This window comes from Trachemys scripta, chromosome 1 (genome assembly GCF_013100865.1).
Source record: "Trachemys scripta elegans isolate TJP31775 chromosome 1, CAS_Tse_1.0, whole genome shotgun sequence".
Lineage (NCBI taxonomy): Eukaryota > Metazoa > Chordata > Testudines > Emydidae > Trachemys > Trachemys scripta.
This window is the reverse complement of record NC_048298.1, coordinates 269,095,125-269,116,322: the sequence shown is the minus strand read 5'-3', so window position 1 is coordinate 269,116,322 and position 21,198 is coordinate 269,095,125. Positions and strand designations below refer to the sequence as shown.

General features: G+C 42.9%; 1 protein-coding gene across 4 annotated transcripts in view; it reads right to left on the bottom strand.

The window, feature by feature from the left end:
- The window catches only part of KLF12 (Kruppel like factor 12), a 348,332-nt gene that overhangs the window by 235,060 nt on the left and 92,074 nt on the right, over nt 1–21,198 (bottom strand). For all 4 annotated transcript variants that reach the window (XM_034758347.1, XM_034758346.1, XM_034758349.1 and 1 more), the window contains exon 2: nt 4,986–5,049. In XM_034758347.1, coding sequence (XP_034614238.1) covers nt 4,986–5,006 — 21 coding nt within the window. In that variant the 5' untranslated portion in view covers nt 5,007–5,049. The remainder of the gene's footprint in view (nt 1–4,985; nt 5,050–21,198) is intronic.

The window sequence follows — 21,198 nt, the reverse complement described above, 5'->3', positions numbered from 1 at the left end:
CCCAGGGGTCTGTCTGGGGGTGGGGGTGTGGATAAGGGTTGGGGCAGTCAGGGTACAGGTAGGGGGTATGGTCCTAGGGGGCCAGTTAGGATGGGGGGAGGGTCTCAGGAGGGGGCAGTCAGGGGACAAGAGGCAGGGAGGCTTAGGTAGGGGGTGGAGTCCTGGGGGGCTGTTAGGGGTAGGGGTAGCAGGAGGGGGCAGTCAGGGGACAAGGAGCGGGGGGAGGGTTGAGGGTTCTGAGGGGGGGAAGTGGGAGGGGCAGGGGCGGGGCTAGGGTAGGATGGGGCGGGGCTAGGGCGGGGCTCCTCCCGTCCTCTTTTTTGCTTGCTGAAATATGGTAACCCTAACTCAGATACCACAGTGATGGGGATCATATAAGAATTTTGATAGATAAATCTGCACATTAAATATTGTTTGTCACAGGTCATATTGTGCCTATTCATTTTGGTTTGTGTCTTTTCTCCACAAGCTAAAAGTTAAAAAGAATTAAGTTTTAAAACTCTGACGTCCATGTTCAAATCCTTAAGGAGACATCTGTTAAAGAATTATGGAGTATGTTTCTCATGTAGACTTAACCTTGCTGAAGTCATCCTCTTTATAAGGGAAATTAAGAGAGAGATGGAAAATTCCCTTCTCCTATGCAAAAATACAATGGCTATATTCATGAAATAAGTGAGGAAGATTATTTCCCTAAATATTATAACTTCCAGATTACTTATTTGTGACTACACAAAGCTATGTACAATTACTGTTATCTTGAACATTGATTCTCCTAGACAGAAGAAATTCACACTCCTAAGGATTTTTCTTCACTGGGCTTTTAGGAGAGCCAGTCAGACTTCCAGACAGACCAACATAGGGCTAAAGCATACCAATGTAACAAACAAATCCCTGATGATGCAAGAGAAATTGTCTATGATGCTAATTATATACCAGAATATTAATGTTCCAAAGAGAAGTCATATTTGGTCTTAAGTGACCTTTAAACTGTCTGATGGCTTTCCCTGTAGGGGAAAAAAGAAGCCAAACTAGAGGTTTAAGATGAAATCCGATCCCCATTGATCCCAATGGAGCCAGAATTGCACCTTTAGATTTTAATAGTGGCAGTAAAAGTACCACCTGCCTCTTTGTTGCTTAAATTGTCCAGAACCAATCTTAGCTCCAGAAAGAGAATTTTTACTCCCAGGCACTGAATTTGTCCATACAACAAAGTCTGTGTGAAAACAATTGTATGATTTAGTCATTGCATTTTTCTAATCTGAAAGCAGTTGTTTAGCAGTCTGGTTGTAGAATCCTTCATTTTGCATAGGTTGCCAGACAGAAAACATGCAATAATCATAATTCACTGTCTTCGTCCCTCATCCATATATATCTAGATCAGTTATCAACTTCCCCAAGACTACTGGGAAGTGTAACCTGAATTGTACGAGAGAGAAAAACTATGACTTGGACGCACCTAGACATCACCATACTCTGCAGTTCTTCATTTCCTTTGCTAACACTTTGCAGAGAACCAGAAAGAGGACAATAGGAAAAGGAATTGGAGACACCACCAGGAGGATGAAAATGCATCTCTCCCCACTGCACTTTTATCCAAGAAACTTAGGAATATTTCAGTTTTATGACGGTAAATGGTGGCAAGTCATTTCTTGAGTTCACCACAGGAGACTCCTGCACCAAAAGCATAAGGTGGCCCTTCTCCCTCTCAGAATTTTGGCCATAACTTTCTCTGTCTCTGGGATGTGATGAGCAATTAGATTTTCTGTCCTGACATCCTAATTCTAATGCCCATCATGATAATCTAATCCAGGGATCGGCAACCTTTGGCACACGGCCCGCCAGGGTAAGTACCCTGGCGGGCCGGGCCAGTTTATTTACCTGCCACGTCCACAGGTTTGGCCAATCGCGGCTCCCACTGGCCGCGGTTCACCGCTCCAGGCCAATTAGGGCTGTGGGAAGCGGCGCAGGCTGAGGGATGTGCTGGCCGCGGCTTCTCACAGCCCCATTGGCTTGGAGTGGCGAACCACGGCCAGAGGGAGCCACGATCGGCCGAACCTGCGGACACGGCAGGTAAACAAACCAGCCCAGCCCACCAGGGTGCTTACGCTGGCGGGCCACATGCCAAAGGTTGCCGATCCCTGATCTAGTCTGACCTTGTTCTTCCTTTCTTTGTATGGTAAGAGACACTGCAGCACTGTTGTCTGAAAAGACCTGGCAAAATAGGTGTGTAAGTATCCTGTTTCATCTGTAACACATTGAGAGCTTTCCAGACCAACAGGAACTCCAGCTTGTTTACATATAAATAAAACGGTCTTTGCTAGCTCTCTTGGCAATCAAGAGAGGTTCTCTAGTCTGTCTTTAAGACATCTGTTTGCTGCATTTCAGGAATATATAAGTCTACCAAGAAGTGCAGTTTAATAGCATTAGTTTTTCCCTCCTCTACATCTGAATTAGCCAAGAGATTTGTAACATGCAAACACTGGTTCCCCAGCTGTGTAGGTTTCCTTCCATCCAACAGACACTGGTATCAGAGAAGAGTCATAGAAAAGTCAGGAAGTTGAGCTGAGAGAGATCTCACAAGCCTTTTTAGTTTTCTTTGGATAATAGTGGGAGCACACATCACCTGCTGGCCCAGGTCTGCACAATGCCGAGCATAATGGGACCAAGGAGTACTCAAGAACTAATAATAATCTCTTGAAACATGAAATGTTTCGGATGAGAACCTTAAAATCCACTGTAATTACTAGAAAGTCTCAACAGAGAAGAAATTAGAACAGACTTTTCTGTGCCTACTAAAAACTTCAAGTGGATTATTGCCAAAACATGAAGCTTTTGAGCCATTCTGTAGTTGTTACGATCAAAATACAATCTAAGTAAATATGCAGTGTTGTCATAGCAGTGTCAGGCACAGGATACTAGAGAGACAAGGTGGATGAGGTAATATCTTTTATTGGAGCAACTTCAGTTGGTGAGAGAGTTGAGCTTTCAAGCTACACAGAACTCTTCAAGTCAGGGACAGGTATTCAGTGTCACAGCTAAATACAAGATGGAACATATAATTTAGCATAAGTACTTAATGGGCATTCTAAGGGCCCATTCAAGGTGAAGTGGCCACTTCACACTCTGTATACCTTTCCCAGACCTGAAGAAGAGTTCTGTGTAGCGCAAAAGCTTGTCTCTCTCACCAACAGAATTTGTGCCAGTAAAAGAACAGATTTAAGAATTTTATTAAAGTGAATGTTTAAAATTAAATATACACAAGTTAAGAGGGAAGGTACTGTACATCTGGGGTGAGGCTTGGGTTATGAGGGATTACAGGTGTCGGTTGCAAGGGTGAAGAGATACATACATATCACATAACCGGCATAGACCCAGATTGGGATGCAAGAGTTTTTCAAGTGTCAGTGGATAAGTGGGCTCGGGTACGCCACCCCTGGAATGTATAAGGAGTCCAAGTCAGTATCGGTGTAGCGAATGAGTAAATGGGTAGGGTGCATCCCTTGGTTCGTCAGGGAAGGAAGTGGGTTATATCCCTGGTCGGTGGTCTCAGTTACTCAGTGTGGTATTGGCGGTGTCCTGTGATGTGTTCCGTATAAATGTCTCTGGACCACCTGATGATGTTGGACACCATAAGCTGTCTCATGAGCCGGACGTAGCGTCAACCGACTCCGCACACTCTCAGAACCGGCTCATTGTGGGGGTCCCACGAGCCCAGGGCTCCCACAATTAGGGCATGTATCTGGACCTCGTAGTCCTGGGCTCTCAGGGTCTCGGCCAGCGGGGTGTACTACGATTCCTTCCGTGCTCGGGCCTCATGGAAGGCTTATTACTCACCCACCTTGTCTATCTAAATAAATTAGCATCCTTATCCGAATGAATACTGGACCTCAGAGAGACTGGTCTTGTTGCCATGGTGAACCACTTTGGGACAATGCATAGAATAAAAACTCTTGTTTCCAACAAGTATTGCACTTCCAGGAAAAACTTAGTTTTGTTTCTGTAATCTGAATGCATGAGAATGAGGAGGAAAGCTTTGCTTAAATCTGTTTTACACCAGTTGACGTTAATCATTAGATCTTTCAAAATGCTCTTCTTAAATGAGTGGCTGCACTCCAAATTATGGTACTGCCAATTGTATTTGCCATTACAATGTATTTACTCCATGCAAACAGGGAAGCAAAGACAGTTTCCTTTAAGCAGCCTTGAAGGGGCATTGGTTAAAGTAGTATCACAGCTGAAGTCTAAGCATTAGTAGCCATTACCTCAGAGGACAGAGACAGATTTCAAAACATACTGAAATTAATCATTTTATAAAGCATGCAAATTAAGGACAGTGAATTACTGAGGACCACCAGTGCCTGTTCCCTTATAACCACGGGAAATAGATGCTGCAGAAACACCCACCCTACTTTTAAAAGATGATACTCCAGAGAAATATCAAAAAGCACCACATATCTAACTAAGATATCCTATTCTATTCAGTTTCTCATACTGCACTTATCAGTTTGGCATCCATCCAACTCATCATTGCATTCATCCAACAATGCATTAGCTGCATAACTAGCATCTGTAATGGAAGATATCCTCCATTTAACAATTACTTCAACATTGTGCACGTCAAGAAGAAACACCCTGGAATCTCATGCCATTCAACCCATCTGACGTCAATGGAATTGCATGGTACTTAAGCCAGTACAGAATTTATCCCAAAGCATACTTTTCAAATAAAAATTAGCATTCCCACTTGAATACTTTCACTTAATTTTCTGCTTTCTTTTGAAAACTTAGTTTTTTTAAAAGTATCAGAAAGTGTATCATTAAACCCCGTATAAATTATTTGTCAACAGAACCTTGTCCGACAGACAACAGGAACATGAAGTTCAGAACATTAATTACTTCACTTAACGTGCTTTTAAAGAAAATATATATTTCTGATGCTACCAGTAATATTTATAATGCATATTGTTATAAAATTGTCAACAAACTTTTATGGCTTTCCTCTTCATATGAATACTTAGTCATCCATTCGTTCCTCGATCCACTTCAATCCTGAAGAAAAAAAAATCAATAATTCTGAATTAATTAGGAAATGGGCACTGAGCAGATGTAACTTCTTCAATGTTTTTCATAGATTCATAGATTCTAGGACTGGAAGGGACCTTGAGAGGTCATCGAGTCCAGTCCCCTGCCCGCATGGCAGGACCAAATACTGTCTAGACCATCCCTGATAGACATTTATCTAACCTACTCTTAAATATCTCCAGAGATGGAGATTCCACAACCTCCCTAGGCAATTTATTCCAGTGTTTAACCATCCTGACAGTTAGGAACTTTTTCCTAATGTCCAACCTAGACCTCCCTTGCTGCAGTTTAAACCCATTGCTTCTGGTTCTATCCTTAGAGGCTAAGGTGAACAAGTTTTCTCCCTCCTCCTTATGACATCCTTTTAAATACCTGAAAACTGCTATCATGTCCCCTCTCAGTCTTCTCTTTTCCAAACTAAACAAACCCAATTCTTTCAGCCTTCCTTCACAGGTCATGTTCTCAAGACCTTTAATCATTCTTGTTGCTCTTCTCTGGACCCTTTCCAATTTCTCCACATCTTTTTTAAAATGCGGTGCCCAGAACTGGACACAATACTCCAGCTGAGGCCTAACCAGAGCAGAGTAGAGCGGAAGAATGACTTCTCGTGTCTTGCTCACAACACACCTATTAATACATCCCAGAATCATGTTTGCTTTTTTTGCAACAGCATCACACTGTTGACTCATATTTAGCTTGTGGTCCACTATAACCCCTAGATCCCTTTCTGCCGTACTCCTTCCTAGATAGTCTCTTCCCATGTTTTATTTTTGTTTTTCAACTTTTATTGCCTACTTTTGCACAAACACAGTGATTTACTCTGTAGTGAAACATGGGAAAAGCACTGTGTTTTTCAATATTTTAAATAAAGCAGGCTGAATATTTCAAATACCAAGTTGTGTCTCGTGCTTTTCAATTAATTGATGTTTTAGTCAATATTTTTCTGTCAATTCAATTTCTGATTAGTTACTTGAGTGTTCAAAATTTGAGCTTCTTTGCATGGACAATAGGTCACATGATATATTTATACTGCATGATTGGATGGAGTAAATCTTTTAGCAGATGTCCATTTCAAGTACTTAAAATTTTGATTTCAAAATTTTTTTGCTAGAAATATTCTGCAAGATCTGATTAATATTTGCTGTTTGAGGCAAGTTTCTTGCTAGTAAAACTAATTCACTAGAATATTCACAAAAAGGAAACACAACTAAGTAAGATTGTAGCAGATTTAAAAATCTGAATGAATATTTTTAAAGGTTTGCAGTGCATATGTAGCAAAAAAATGTCATAGTTAAGCATTAAGCCATGGGGGGGAAATGATATGACATAAAAAGAAACAGACAAAATACTTTTATTTTCTTTGCTTCTTCAGATTAGATAGAATATAAAAATCCAGTAGATTTTGCAAAGTATATTCTAATTTCTGTAAAGCCTTTAAAAAACCTTTAAAAAAAAAAAGAAGCCAAAACTGTGGCCTTTAATTTCTTGACACTATGCCTCAAACCCTCTTGCCAGAATGCATGCATATAACTGGAATGGACTTTTACTTTCATATGTTCCCTTTAATAAAGTAAGCTGTGTGAATTCAAGACTAACTCTGTTGTCAGAGAGCTAGTATAAATAATCTGTTATAACTTGATTTTTTTTTCAAACTGATGCTGTTTCTCCAATAGTGACAGCGTATATAACCTATTCATTTTTAAGCCATAACCCAGTATTTCATTACTGCTATACATACATTAACATAGCTATCAGGTTTAAACATACTGAACAGCCTTTTACTTTTAAAAGTATATGAGAATCTGGAAAAGATGCAAAGATAGTAAACATTAATGAAACCCACTAATATCCCAGTGATTAAGCACCAAATTTATATAACTTTTTATTAACTTTAAATCCAATTTTTTTTAGAAATAAAATAAACTTAAGTTCCAAATTAACATTAATATGAGTCACAAATGGTTGCAAATTCCCTAGAAACAATGACCTCACTAAATTTAATTAAATTCTGTAGGCTTGGAGTGTTCTAACTACTGTAGAGTATTTGTCCCATCTTTGATGTATCTTGGAGAGTGTCATTTTTGTTTAATCTCCTTTGGCATTATTTGAATTGCTTCAGAATTTCCATTTCATGAGGCAAATTTTCTTTGGCTTACAACTGAGCCAGTGAGCATTGAGCGATGTCTACTTTTTTTTTTTTTTTTTTTAATTGCACACTGTAGGGAGCAACAGAGGATCCTGTGGCACCTTTGAGACTAACAGAAGTATCGGGAGCATAAGCTTTCGTGGGTAAGAACCTCATTTCTTCAGATGCAAGGGAAGAAGTGCATCTGAAGAAATGAGGTTCTTACCCACGAAAGCTTATGCTCCCAATACTTCTGTTAGTCTGAAAGGTGCCACAGGACCCTCTGTTGCTTTTTACAGATTCAGACTAACATAGCTACCCCTCTGATACTTGACACTGTAGGGAGATGCCTTTGACTTCCTAGCAGCCCCATTCTGTGCCAACATCCAAATACTGGACACTTGAGCCGGGTTTTCTGTGTCCTAAATGTATACACATGGTATGGTTGTCTAACCTGACTGCGAAAGGACTCAGTCACAAAACTGTTAAATTAAATATTACAGCATTTCAAAGCTTCATAGGGTGTCCCTCAAAAGGAAATCTCCTTTGACCTGTAATTGTTTCCAGTTCTCCATATTTTCTCATCAGTTATTTCTCTACACAAACATCCTACAAGCGCAACTTAGCTTCATGTTACCAGTGAATGCTGGAAGTCCTATTAGCTCACTATGGCTATGGTAATAATGAGAACAGGGATGTGTGTTTCAAAACTGCTTAAGTGTAGCTACCTTACTAATCATAGCTGCATTTGTTTTACATTATTAAATCACGTACAATTCTCCCCTCTCCCCCCCGCCTGGTGAAAAGGTTCCTTCATTAACAATGATGAATGATTGGTGTTGCCTATATATTTCCCTATGCGTGTTTACTCAATTTACTGAGCACTGAATTAACTGTTAGTTCCCTTTCACCTTTAAAATGCCAGTCTTTTTTCATTCTCTTTGTATGTGAGATTGAAGGCTCATGAAAATTTTCCTGGTTGGCCCAAGTCCTCAACAGACAGTGTAAGCACATCACAAACCCTAGCAATCAGGTTTCCCACAATACTGTCCCATGGTTGTGCATAAACCCACACATTTTAAGGATGAGCAGGGAATTAATTCTCCAGGGCATATATTCAGTCCTTGGCCTGTCCAATAAGATTGGTGCCTGTAGCAGGGTGATTACTCCACTCCTGCCTGGAAAGGCTTAAAACAGCCCTGGCAGAGGGCTGCAGCTCTAAAAGCTGGGCTGATTGGGGAAGTAGCCACAGCTGGGCCACGCCCCAATCATGCCACAGCTGGCCCGTATAAAAAGGCTGGGAGCCAGGAGCTCAGCAGTCTGTCTCTGCACTCTGAGAGAGAAGGGCCTGGCTGCAGGGAGCTAAGACAGAGTATCTGGGTGGAGCAGGGCTGGGGAAAGGCTGAGGAGCTGGGGAGCTCCAGCCTGGATAGCTCCAAGCTGTGGCCCAGTAGGAGGCCAAGGAGGACTGGGGGTTGCAGAGGGCAGCCCAGGGGTAGGCCAAGGCAGCAGATCCAAACTCAACCTTGCCTGTGATGAGTGGCCTATACTGCAGACTGCCTCAGGGAGCGGGGGCTAGTTGGTGACTAGCAGTGGCCTTATTCTGAGGTGAGGTGGGGATAGTGGGTGGGGGTTCCCCAGGCAGGGGAGACCCTAAGACTAAGGGGTTGCTGCCAGGGGGCAGCACCCCAGACAAAAGGGCACCGGGGTCCAGGAGGGACACGGGGACTGGAGGACAGGTGGACCACTGGCCTGCAGAGGGCGCTCCAACGCTGGAAGAGCTAATTCCCAGAAGAGACCAGCAGGAGGTGCCGCAGGGGTGATTCCGCCCCTCTACAGTGCCAATTAGGATTAGTTGCAATGTGGATACCTGCCAACATTTCAATTCACACAAGCCACCATAGAGATATCAAAGGGTAAAAATGTTGATTACTTATGACTTGGGCTGGATTTGAACTGGAAATGAAAAGCTACACATCAAATTGCAATTTCAAAGTGTATATCTACACTGCACACTGAGCCTGGGCTCTCACTCAGGTTTGAGGCCAAACGCCATCTTCCATCTACACACAGATCAGCTTGAGTCGGGTTAGCAACCACTCAGGACCTGGCCTGCGGGGTGTGGGGAGGGAAAGAGTCAGAGACCAAGTCCCACTGCACCTCGGGTGCAAGCACTGTCGTATTGCAGTGTGGACATAGCTCAAGTCACAGACCTGGATCAGAATGTCTGCATAGTGCAGTATGGATGTTTAGCATGGCTGAGACACCCGGGTCTAGCAATTGTAAACCCAGGTTTACAATGGAGTGCATATGCTCAAGCATGGGCTTAGAAACACTGAGTCTACAAGTCCAGGTCCCATAGACCCTGACTTAGTGTGCAGTGTAGACATGCCCCTAGTAATCCTATCATAAAATGGACTGATTTTCAGATGTGCTGAGAACATGCAACTTTCAATAAAAGTACCAACAAAAAAATCGCACCACATACAAATCCAAAATACATTCCTTCTACCAATTACACTGGTCTACAATTTTTGAGAAGTCGTCTGCTTCAGAGATAAAATGTGCTATTTATTATGTATTTTGATGTGCTGAATTCAAATATGACAATTAAAACAACTGATTGGCTACTGTTTCTAAGATATTTAAGTTTTTACATTTTATGTCTACGTATATTGTGTAGATAGCAGAGTTTTCATCATAAATTGTAAACCTAGGTCTTTTCATGTGTTTATGGTTGCTTTACATGATAATATTTCACCTGTCCTGTTTATGTAACACTTTAAAAATCAGCAAAAGGGTTATATAAATAAAATTTATTATGAAACAGAAGGCAAAAAACTATTCTGTACATAGTTTAGTCCTATTCAGTGTCTACTCGGCGCTTCTTGGCTTGTCTCTTGTATTCATTAAATGGAGCATCTCTTGTCACTGTCCAGCAATAGTCTGCAAGCATTGATGGGCTCCATTTGCCCTGATAGTGTTTCTCTATTGTTGCAATGTCCTGGTGAAATCGCTCGCCGTGCTCGTCCCTCACTGCTCCGCAGTCCGGTGGAAAAAAATCTAGATGAGAGTGCAAAAAATGTATCTTTAGTGACATGTTGCAACCAAGGCTTTTGTATGCCTTGAGGAGGTTTTCCACCAACAACCTGTAGTTGTCTGCCTTGTTGTTTCCGAGAAAATGTATTGCCACTAACTGGAAGGCTTTCCATGCCGTCTTTTCCTTGCCAAGCAGTGCATGGTCAAATGCATCATCTCTAAGAAGTTCACCAATTGAGGACCAACAAAGACACCTTCCTTTATCTTAGCTTCACTTAACCTTGGAAATTTTCCACAGAGGTACTTGAAAGCTGCTTGTGTTTTGTCAATGGCCTTGACAAAGTTCTTCATTAGACCCAGCTTGATGTGTAAGGGTGGTAACAAAATCTTCCTTGATTCAACAAGTGGTGGATGCTGAACACTTTTCCTCCCAGGCTCCAATGACTGTCGGAGTGGCCAGTCTTTCTTGATGTAGTGGGAATCTCTTGCACGACTATCCCATTCGCAGAGAAAACAGCAGTACTTTGTGTATCCAGTCTGCAGACCAAGCAAGAGAGCAACAACCTTCAAATCGCCACAAAGCTGCCACTGATGTTGGTCATAGCTTATGCACCTCAAAAGTTGTTTCATGTTGTCATAGGTTTCCTTCATATGGACTGCATGACCAACAGGAATTGATGGCAAAACATTGCCATTATGCAGTAAAACAGCTTTAAGACTCGTCTTCGATGAATCAATGAATAGTCTCCACTCATCTGGATCGTGAACGATGTTGTTGCAGGCTACAAGATCACCTTCCATGAAGAAGAATGGGACAAGATCCTTTTGACGGTCATGGAACATAGAAACCCTAACATCACCTGCCAGGAGATTCCACTGCTGTAGTCTGGAGCCCAACAGCTCTGCCTTACTCTTGGGTAGTTTCAAATCCCTGACAAGGTCATTCAGTTCACCTTGTGTTATGAGGTGTGGTTCAGAGGAGGAGGATGGGAGAAAATGTGGGTCCTGCGACATTGATGGTTCAGGACCAGAAGTTTCATCCTCTTCCTCGTCTGACTCAAGTGAGAATGATTCTGGTGCATCAGGAACCGGCAGTCCTTCTCCGTGGGGTACTGGGCGTATAGCTGATGGAATGTTTGGATAATGCACAGTCCACTTTTTCTTCTTCGACACACCTTTCTCAACTGGAGGCATCATGCAGAAGTAACAATTGCTGGTATGATCTGTTGGCTCTCTCTAAATCATTGGCACTGCAAAAGGCATAGATTTCCTTTTCCTGTTCAACCACTGGTGAAGATCTGTTGCACAAGTGTTGCAGCATATGTGTGGGGCCCACCTCTTGTCCTGATCTCCAATTTTGCAGCCAAAAGAAAGGTGATAGGCTTTCTTAACCATAGTGGTTATACTGCGCTTTTGTGATGCAAAAGTCACTTCACCACAAACATAGCAGAAGTTATCGGCACTGTTCACACAAGTACGAGGCATCTCTGCTCACTTTGGCTAAACAGAAATGTGTCCCTTTGCAAAATCAAACACTGACAAATAAGAGAGCATGACACTGTATGATTTCTAGAGCTGATATAGGGCAATTTGTTCAGCAGAGTGATGTAAGCTTTGTTATGATTGCATCATCCATGACTTCTAGGAATAACATGATGCAATTCATAGCATGTATGACGCAATACCAGCTTCAGATTGCATCATTCATTGTTTTGCCTAAAAAGCAAGTACTGTCCAAACCCAGTCATAGATTTATTCATAGATCCAGTCAAAGATGTATTTTAGTCATTTCTGGTTTAAATTGAGATCCCTTCCCTTTATAACTCACTTATCCTCTGCCATTCCCAAGTCAAGGGTCGCATATACTGACCCAATAGCATATCTTGAAAACTAGAGCTAATCAACAATTTTAAGCATCATTTTCGTTCTCAGTGACCCAGAATTCGTAAAGTTTGACTACATTTATTTCAGAAGCATTTTGGCTGTAGAGCAGTGTTATATTACCACCAAGAAACACTTCCTGGATTTTTTAAGACAATTTATTCTTCCCGGTTTAAATAAGGCTGCTATGAAATACTTGTTTTGTTTTAAGTAGTAAGTGGAACGTGATGTGAAAAGTCCAAATAGGAGCACTTACATCCAGTATCATTTTGCAAATATGGTTTTTAGTACCAGCAAAACACCTAAAGCACAAAATAAGAGGATTGGAAACAAGAACAACATATTTGTTTGATCCAAGACCCTTAAATGACCGAGGGCTTTCTGTGTAATCACAAAGCAAAGTCTCTAACAAACATGAAACGTCAGTCTCAGGCCAGGTCTACACTACAAACTTTGCTAATGCAAGTTACATTGGCACAAAGCTGCAGCAGTTAGCATATCACTTGTGCACATGCATCGGCACTGCATGTACTCACTAGGAGTGCTTGTTTCAATGCAGGTAACGCAGTGTGCAACTCGCCACTGTCCAGGACTTTTTTTGGGGAAGTTTTGGCAATGCGTGGTGGGGCAGAAACAAGTAGCAAAAGGGGTGACTGGGACTGCAGAGTCAAGTTCCCATCATGCAACTTTCTTCAATGCCATCTCTATCACATAATTTTCGTACTTATTTTGAAAATGCCAGCCACAAAGGACTTGTCATGGTCCACCATCTCTGAGAGAAGCATGGAGGCTATTGTCATGAGCATTGCAAGCACAGGACACATGGACCTCCGGTATCTGCAGAGCCACAACAAGAGCCATGGGGAACATGATGATTTTGTGGAGGGCAGATTGATGGTGGCATTTATAGAGCAGCTGCAAATGGTGGAGCACTGCTTCTGGGCCAAAGAAATAAATACTGACTGGTGGGATTGCATCGTAATGGGGTTTGGGATGAAGAGCAGTGGCTGCAGAACTTTCAGATGTGCAAGGCCACATTCCTAGATCTGTGTGCTGAGGTTACCCAGCCCTACAGTGCAGAGACACCAGAATGACAGCTGCACTGACAGCGGAGTGGCAATCGCACTCTGGAAACTTGCAATGCCAGATTGGTACCGGTCAATGGAAAATTGTTTGGGAGTTGGAAAATCCACTGGTAGGGCAACTGTCATGCAAGGGTGCAGGGCCATTAATCATCTCCTGCTATGCAGGACCATGACTCTCAACAATGTGCAGGACACAATGGATGGATTTGCAGCAATGGGGTTCCCGAACTGTGCTGGAGCAATAGATGGCATGCATATCCCTATTCTGGCACCAGACCACTTGCCACATAGTACATCAAACAGAAAGGGCTATTTTTCTATGGTTATGCAAGCGCTGTCAGAACACCAGGAATGTTTCACCAACATCAGCGTTGGCCAGTCAGGGAAAGTGCATGACACACACATCTTTAAGAACACAGGACGGTTCAGAAAGTTACAAGCAGGTACTTTCTTTTCCAGCCAATGGATTAACATTGGTGTTGTTGAAATGCCAATAGTGATCCTGGGGGACCTAGCCTACCCCTTACTCCCCAGCTCATGAAGCTGCACGCTGACCACCTTAACAGCACCAAAGAAAGATTTGCCTAACGTCTCAGCAGAATGACAGTGGGATGTTCTTTTGGTAGATTGAAGGTTCGTTGATGTTGTTTACCCACTAGACTGGATCTCCGTAACAAAAATATCAGAACAGTTATAGCTGCCTACTGCGCCCTGCACAATACACGTGAAGAAAAAGGGGGGAAGTTACCACTGAGGTGGAGGAGTTTGAACAGCCAGACACACGGGCTATCAAAACAGCTCAACGCGGAGCTATACAGCTTAGGGAGGTTTTGAAAGAACACTAACAGCGAGCCACAGTAATGCATTGTGGTATATTGTGCTTCACTTGGCCCTACAGTTTGGAGACCTGTTAGGAACTGCATGGTGCTTGGTGCACATCTATGAATATAATACTGACAATGCACCAATTAATGTTGTGGTGCTTCCTGTACATTTATAATTATTACACTGTGTTTGTCACTGATCCTATAAGTTGTGTCACAGTGTATAACAACAAGTAAATGAGTACTTTCACTACCGCCAGACATTATGCAGTATACGTTGGGAATCAATAAAGATGAGCTAATTACCAAACAATACAGTTTTATTGACTAATGAAAACACCTTAAGAAATTCGGTGCAATTTAAAAGCAAATACATTAAAACCTTAATAAATTTATGGAACAGAGGTTAAATAAGAGGAAGGAATATTCATGTCCATTTTAGCTACACATACATCAACTGTGGCTCTCACAGGTTAGTGTATATGAAGCTGTCGTTGCCTTTAATGTCCCCCTGTGTAGAGTGGTAGGGATAGGGATGCGGCCCCTGATGCTACGTGGAATGTGGAGGGTGGTTGTAGGGAGGTGCTGTACTTTGTAGTACTTCATGGCCTGCAAATGGAGGCAAGCACAGGATTGTAGGTCCACAAGAGTCTGCAGCCAGAGAAGCCCCATTATGCCCTCATGCATCTCCCTCTCCTTTTCCTGGTGAAACTCCTGGGGCTTTCTGCTCTTTTCCTCTCCATACAGTCTTCAATATTCATCCTCCAAGCCCTCTGCTCATGGAGGATGATGCAGCACTGGCTTGCAGGATCTCACTGAACATGTCACTCCAAGTCCTCTTCTTTCTCCTCCTCATCTGTATCAGGCATTCCAAGGGTGTGGAGGGGGAACCCCTCAAGACCACAACAGCCAAAATGCAGATAAAACACAAAGAAGTACCATTGTCTGTATAGTATCAACAAAAATTGAAAGTTAGATTCAGAACTCCCTTCCTTTGCTCCCCTAAAGTTTTAAACAAGACTTGATTACTGACACTTGTGCTTCAGAGTGATTGTGCATGGTGCTACTCACAGCACCAGCCATGGTGAATATGGCCTGCTAGGGGTGACGGAAATGCATGAAACTATATGGCAGTATAAGTCAGTGTTGCTGAATTCAGCACCATTTTCCATAGGTGATGGTGATTTTAGCTGATATCTCATTCCTGAAGGTAAAAAAGGCACAGAGGGCAGAACTGCTGCTGGTGTCCCAAAGGTACCCGGGCCCATATGTTGCTAGACTGTTTACTGCAATGCGGCCTGCCAAAGTTATAGCCAACTGGCACGGGGAAAAAAGTGTCCTACTGTGGAGGAAGAAATAAGAAACCTTTGGGAGAGGATTGCAGAGGACCTCTATGGAAGTTTCATCAAGAACTCTCAGAAGGATTTCAGGGTCATCTGTGTATATAAACTGCTTTGGGACACCCCGGCCTAACTCTACAGGGGAAGGAAAAGCACATAACAACTCTATCTCTCTTTGTTGTGAATTAATAAAAAGTTGATAGCTGTGTCCTGCTAAGATGGGGATGCCATCACTGTAATGGGAAATAAACTTACACACTTACCCAAAGATTCTTTCCCCTGCTTTGGGATCACCCATGCTCAACTGCCAGGACTGACTGGACTGTGGTAGAGTCTCAAACAGGCTCTGGCTCAAAGCACAATGGAGCCCCCCGGTCACATGTCCCCCATCCTCTTGCTCCACCTCAATCCTTGTTGTTCATGCCAAGGACCTTTGACTCGGGCTCCTCGGAGGTAGCCATGGTGTGTGCAGGTGGTGGTGGGGTCTCAGCCAAGTATCGCATGTAGCTCTTTGTAAAAGAGGCAGATCTGAGGCTTGGCACCGGATCAATTGTTGTCCTCTTTGGCCTTCTGATATGCCTGCTGTGGCTCCTTTGCTTTCAAGCAGCACTTCTGCTGCTCTCCGTTATACCCCTTCTCCTGCATTCCCCGTGCAATGTGCTCACAGATATCCACATTTCTGTCCTGTAACTGTGCTTGAACAGTCTCTTCTTCCCACTGCCTTTGGACCGGGAGATCCAAAATCTACTGTCTACTCCAGGCTGGAGTGCATCTGAATTGTGTAGCTGGTGTGGTTAACTGGGCAGTTGCACACGACAATGGAGAGCGGCTACAGGTGGGGAGTTTTAAAGGAGGGGGGTGGCTTCCGGTCTCCATTACCCCTAGGCAGTGGAGTTAACAATTGTGACCAGAGCGGTCATTGTCAGGCATTGTGGGACCGTTGCTGGAGGACTGCTAGAATCAACATAAGTAACTCAACATCTACACTTACGCTGTATTTGACCTCAGTAATTCAGCCATTGCTCAATGCGGCTCATGGAGCTGATGTTACTATGACAATGTAATGGAGAGTTTGCATTGGTTGGAGAAAAATTTAAGTGTAAACACATGCACAAACAGAAGATAGTTTACATCAACCTAACTTCATAGTGTAGACCAGGCCTCAGACTGATGAGAACTGGCAGAAAGAAAACACAGGGTTGTGTCCCTTTCCAACCAAAAACTAGCTGTCTTCATAAAACTAGGGTTTCAGAATTTTAAAAACTTGTAAATATTTATGAAAGCTACCACATATTTGCCATAGGCTCGTTTTCCCACTAGCAGAAAACCATCAGGAATTGAAATGTCCAATCCACGTGAGATCTCATGGGTAACAGAGTAACACCAAGGTATTTCCAACATGTCAAACACCCTCACTGACTCACAAAACATTGAGGGATGGAAAACATGTACTGGGTCAGATTCAGAAATGAGATATCAGGTTGATCTTATTAATGTATAGACTTTGAATGAACATACTATATATTTTTTTGTTTATCTCTCCACTTTGAGAATATATTTTTTAAATTATGAATAATACTTAATATTGATTCATCAAAATACAATAGTTTGATCAGGCAGATAGGCCCCACAATGGCAACAAGAGTGTTTATAAGAGCCTGTAGATCCATCTGGCCCCACCTCCCTACACCTTCAGCAGATGTCAGGCATAAAGAGGGGACTTAAAAGGAGGAGACCCCAGTTCTGGGCTGACCAGGAAGGAGGGCAGAGCTCCACTTCTCCTGATGTAAGAGAAGCCTGGTTGCAACCCAGAGCATAAGCAAGCCTGTCAGTCAGGTGAGCCTTCTGCTAGAAGGGACGACAGGTTGCTGGGGGACCAAATAAAGTATGGACTACTTGAAGACAAGCCCTGAACAGAACAGCAGGATCCCACTGAATATTCATCGAATGACCTGTTTTGAGCTGTTTTTAATCCTGATTTTTTTCTGTACCTTAATACTCTCTGGGAGTGGTAGAACTGAAGTGTGATTTGACCCCTGAGCTAAAGCACCACTACCTCAGACCTCGCAGGAGATAGCGACCTACCAACAGAGACCTGCACCTGGGTGAGTCATGCCCTGATGGGCACGAGGGGATGCTGCAGAGGCAAACCCAGTCACAAATAGTTAATATACTGGAAATATGAAAGTGATATTTATACAGAATTTATTTTTTATAAATTCATTGAGAAATGCTCACTAGCACAATTAGAGGGTTATTCCTGCGTTAAATTCCTCTTCCCAGGATTTGGGCAAATAACCTCAATCCTTACGTTATGCAGGTGACACTATCTTTTCTTCATTTCAGATAACATGACTGTCACAGAACAGACCCTCCACTTGGCTGAGATCAACCCATGGCTGAAGCACAGCTGGCTGAAGCTGAACCTGAACAAGACTGGTGGGCAGAAGAAAGCATTGGGAAGAGTTGGACGCTGCAGAACAGTCTCTTTCAGCTGAAGGCACACAGCCACAACTGATCAATACAGACAGTAGTTTAGGAGTGCTCCTGCATTCCTTGTTGACACTAACCTTTCACATAGCAGTGTCCACACTGAACACTTTTCATCATTTCTGGCTGACAAGGAGACGACCGATCCTTGCAGAAGATGACCTAGCCTCAGTACTACATGTCTCCGTCACCCCCAAGCTGGGCTATAGCAATGCAATATGCTATTCACAGGCTTAAGTGCTTTGCTGAATCAGTATTTAAATAACTATATTCTCTAGACAGCAAATCTCACCTTTGGAAATATCCAGGCTTATGAATCACTTTGTCAAATAATTTATTTTATTATAAAAAGGAAGCATTTTGTCTTATTGGTTTCCCTTAAGTTTGCACTTATGCTATTTTCACAATCTTCAAAGGCCCTGAGTCCCAGCAATCCTCCTGAGGAGGAAGGCTGAATATAGATTCATAGATTCTAGGACTGGAAGGGACCTCGAGAGGTCATCGAGTCCAGTCCCCTGCCCGCATGGCAGGACCAAATACCATCTAGACCATCCCTGATAGACATTTATCTAACCTACTCTTAAATATCTCCAGAGATGGAGATTCCACAACCTCCCTAGGCAATTTATTCCAGTGTTTAACCACCCTGACAGTTAGCAACTTTTTCCTAATGTCCAACCTAGACCTCCCTTGCTGCATTTTAAACCCATTGCTTCTGGTTCTATCTTTAGAGGCTAAGGTGAACAAGTTTTCTCCCTCCTCCTTATGGCACCCTTTTAAATACCTGAAAACTGCTATCATGTCCCCTCTCAGTCTTCTCTTTTCCAAACTAAACAAACCCAGTTCTTTCAGCCTTCCTTCATAGGTCATGTTCTCAAGACCTTTAATCATTCTTGTTGCTCTTCTCTGGACCCTTTCCAATTTCTCCACATCTTTTTTAAAATGCGGTGCCCAGAACTGGACACAATACTCCAGCTGAGGCCTAACCAGAGCAGAGTAGAGCGGAAGAATGACTTCGTGTCTTGCTCACAACACACCTGTTAATACATCCCAGAATCATGTTTGCTTTTTTTGCAACAGCATCACACTGTTGACTCATATTTAGCTTGTGGTCCACTATAACCCCTAGATCCCTTTCTGCCGTACTCCTTCCTAGACAGTCTCTTCCCATTCTGTATGTGTGAAACTGATTTTTCCTTCCTAAGTGGAGCACTTTGCATTTGTGCTTCTTATGACTTCTTGATATGACTTCTTCAAAGCCCATCAATGATGCTCTGAGCATTAGATTGGGAACTAGGTTGTTTGAGACCCAGACAAGGTGCTCTCTTCCTTTCTGGAAGTGAAAACTCTGCAGGAAGGGACTTCCCAGTTCAAATCTCCAGCAGCACCATTAGTACTAGATACCCCCAGGCTTGACCTCTTCACTGGATTTCTAATTCACAACTAAATTCGAAAGCTTCATGGATAATACAGACTAGTGATTCTTCAGAGATTCTGGAACTATGTAGTTGCCAGGGGCTACTAAACAATTGTATGTGTTGTGTAACTTCAAAAAAGGACTTCCAGACTATTCTAATTCAAACCAGCAAAAACTAAGAATCAACCCCATGTGCCATTAGGGCTTCTATCAGAAAGGTGTTTAAGATTATAATCCAGATTGTGAACCACTGTTTTGTCTGCAGTGATTGCAATATTTTGCCAGATGGAACAAAGAATAGGTTAAAATGCCAATATGTATTTCTTAAATGTTAACATTCAAATTTACAGTCTTATATGGCAGTGGTCTCCAAAGTGGGGTGCGCGCACCCCAGGGGGTGTGCAAGAGGATCCTTGGGGGTGGGGTGCGTGGCAGGAGGAGCGGGAGTCCGAGCAGCTTTTTTTTTTTTTGCTTTGGCAAAAATGGTAGAGCCGGCGCGGCACGGGGGTGCGTGCTCAAAAATTTTTTACTGATGGGGTGCGCAATCTAAAAAGTTTGAAGACCACTGTTATATGGGACTGAAAGGACACTTTTAATCTATACAGTACTAACCCGTTACAATGGGGCCAAGTGTTTAAGTTTGTTCTTACAAACAAAACTGCTAGTTGCTTTTCATAGTATCTTCTCTTAAAATTCTTGGTTTGGGTTTATTTTCTTTGTGTCTAAGGGTGGGTTTATTATTTAGTAGTAGCAGTAGTAGTAGTAGTAGTAGTAGTAAGGCTTTTTTACATATTTCTGCAGTTAGTTTGTCATAAAAATTATCTGAAGTTTAGTCTAAATATTTCTGAAGATAAACTTAGTGCTTCATATTATGATTTTCATTGTTATTTTGACTAAAAGTGAAGGAGAAGCAAGAGTCATAGAAAGTGGGATGCTTGTTGCTAAGCAACACGTGATATCTAGCTCTCGAATTCCTATAGCATGAAATATCTATAAAGGCTTCTACAGTGAATGACATCTAGTAAAGAGAGAAATCAGAGACACACGTTTACTGGAATGCATCATAAGTCAAGGTAAGAAGCAGCAGCTGTGCCACCAATCCAGTTCCCAGGGTATACGGAAGTAAAAAGGCTACCCTGGACTTCAATTGGAGTGGGATGTGGGTCCATGGGGAGATATCATGAAAAACAGTATTTACTTGTAAGCCAAATGAGGTAACACTACCAGTAAGGAACCAAAGCACCACAAAGGTCTTGGCAGGGAGGGGAGCTGCATTTGACTTTGGTCATCTGGTTGCAGAGTTTAGTTTTTATCATTTCATTATGATGTTATTTTTAGACAAGAAAGGAGTGCACTGAGTGACCTATTGGCTGGGAGTGGAGGATTCATTAACGAAACATATACAATTAGCAAGAATTCTGTATATTTATCTCAGTCCTTTCAAAGCTTAATTCAAATTAGCAGTTCTTGTTCTAATGCAGGGGTCGGCAACCTCTGACACGCAGCTTACCAGGGTAAGCACCCTGGCGGGCTGGGCCAGTTTGTTTACCTGCCACGTCGGCAGGTTCGGCCGATCGTGGCTCCCACTGGCCGCAGTTCGCCGTCCCAGGCCAATGGGAGCGGCGGGAAGCCGCGGCCAGCACATCCCTCGGCCCGCACCACTTCCCGCAGCCCCCATTGGTCTGGGACGGCGAACCGCAGCCAGTGGGAGCCGCGATCGGCCGAACCTGTGGACGCGGCAGGTAAACAAACTGGCCCGGCCCGCCAGGGTGCTTACCCTGGCGAGCTGCATGCCAGAGGTTGCCGACCCCTGTTCTAATGAGTATACCCAATATCATTTGAATAAAGGTTTGCAAGATTGATCCCCTTTTTTTCATGAAGTCTTAATATTTGAAACTAATGAATTATTTTAAAA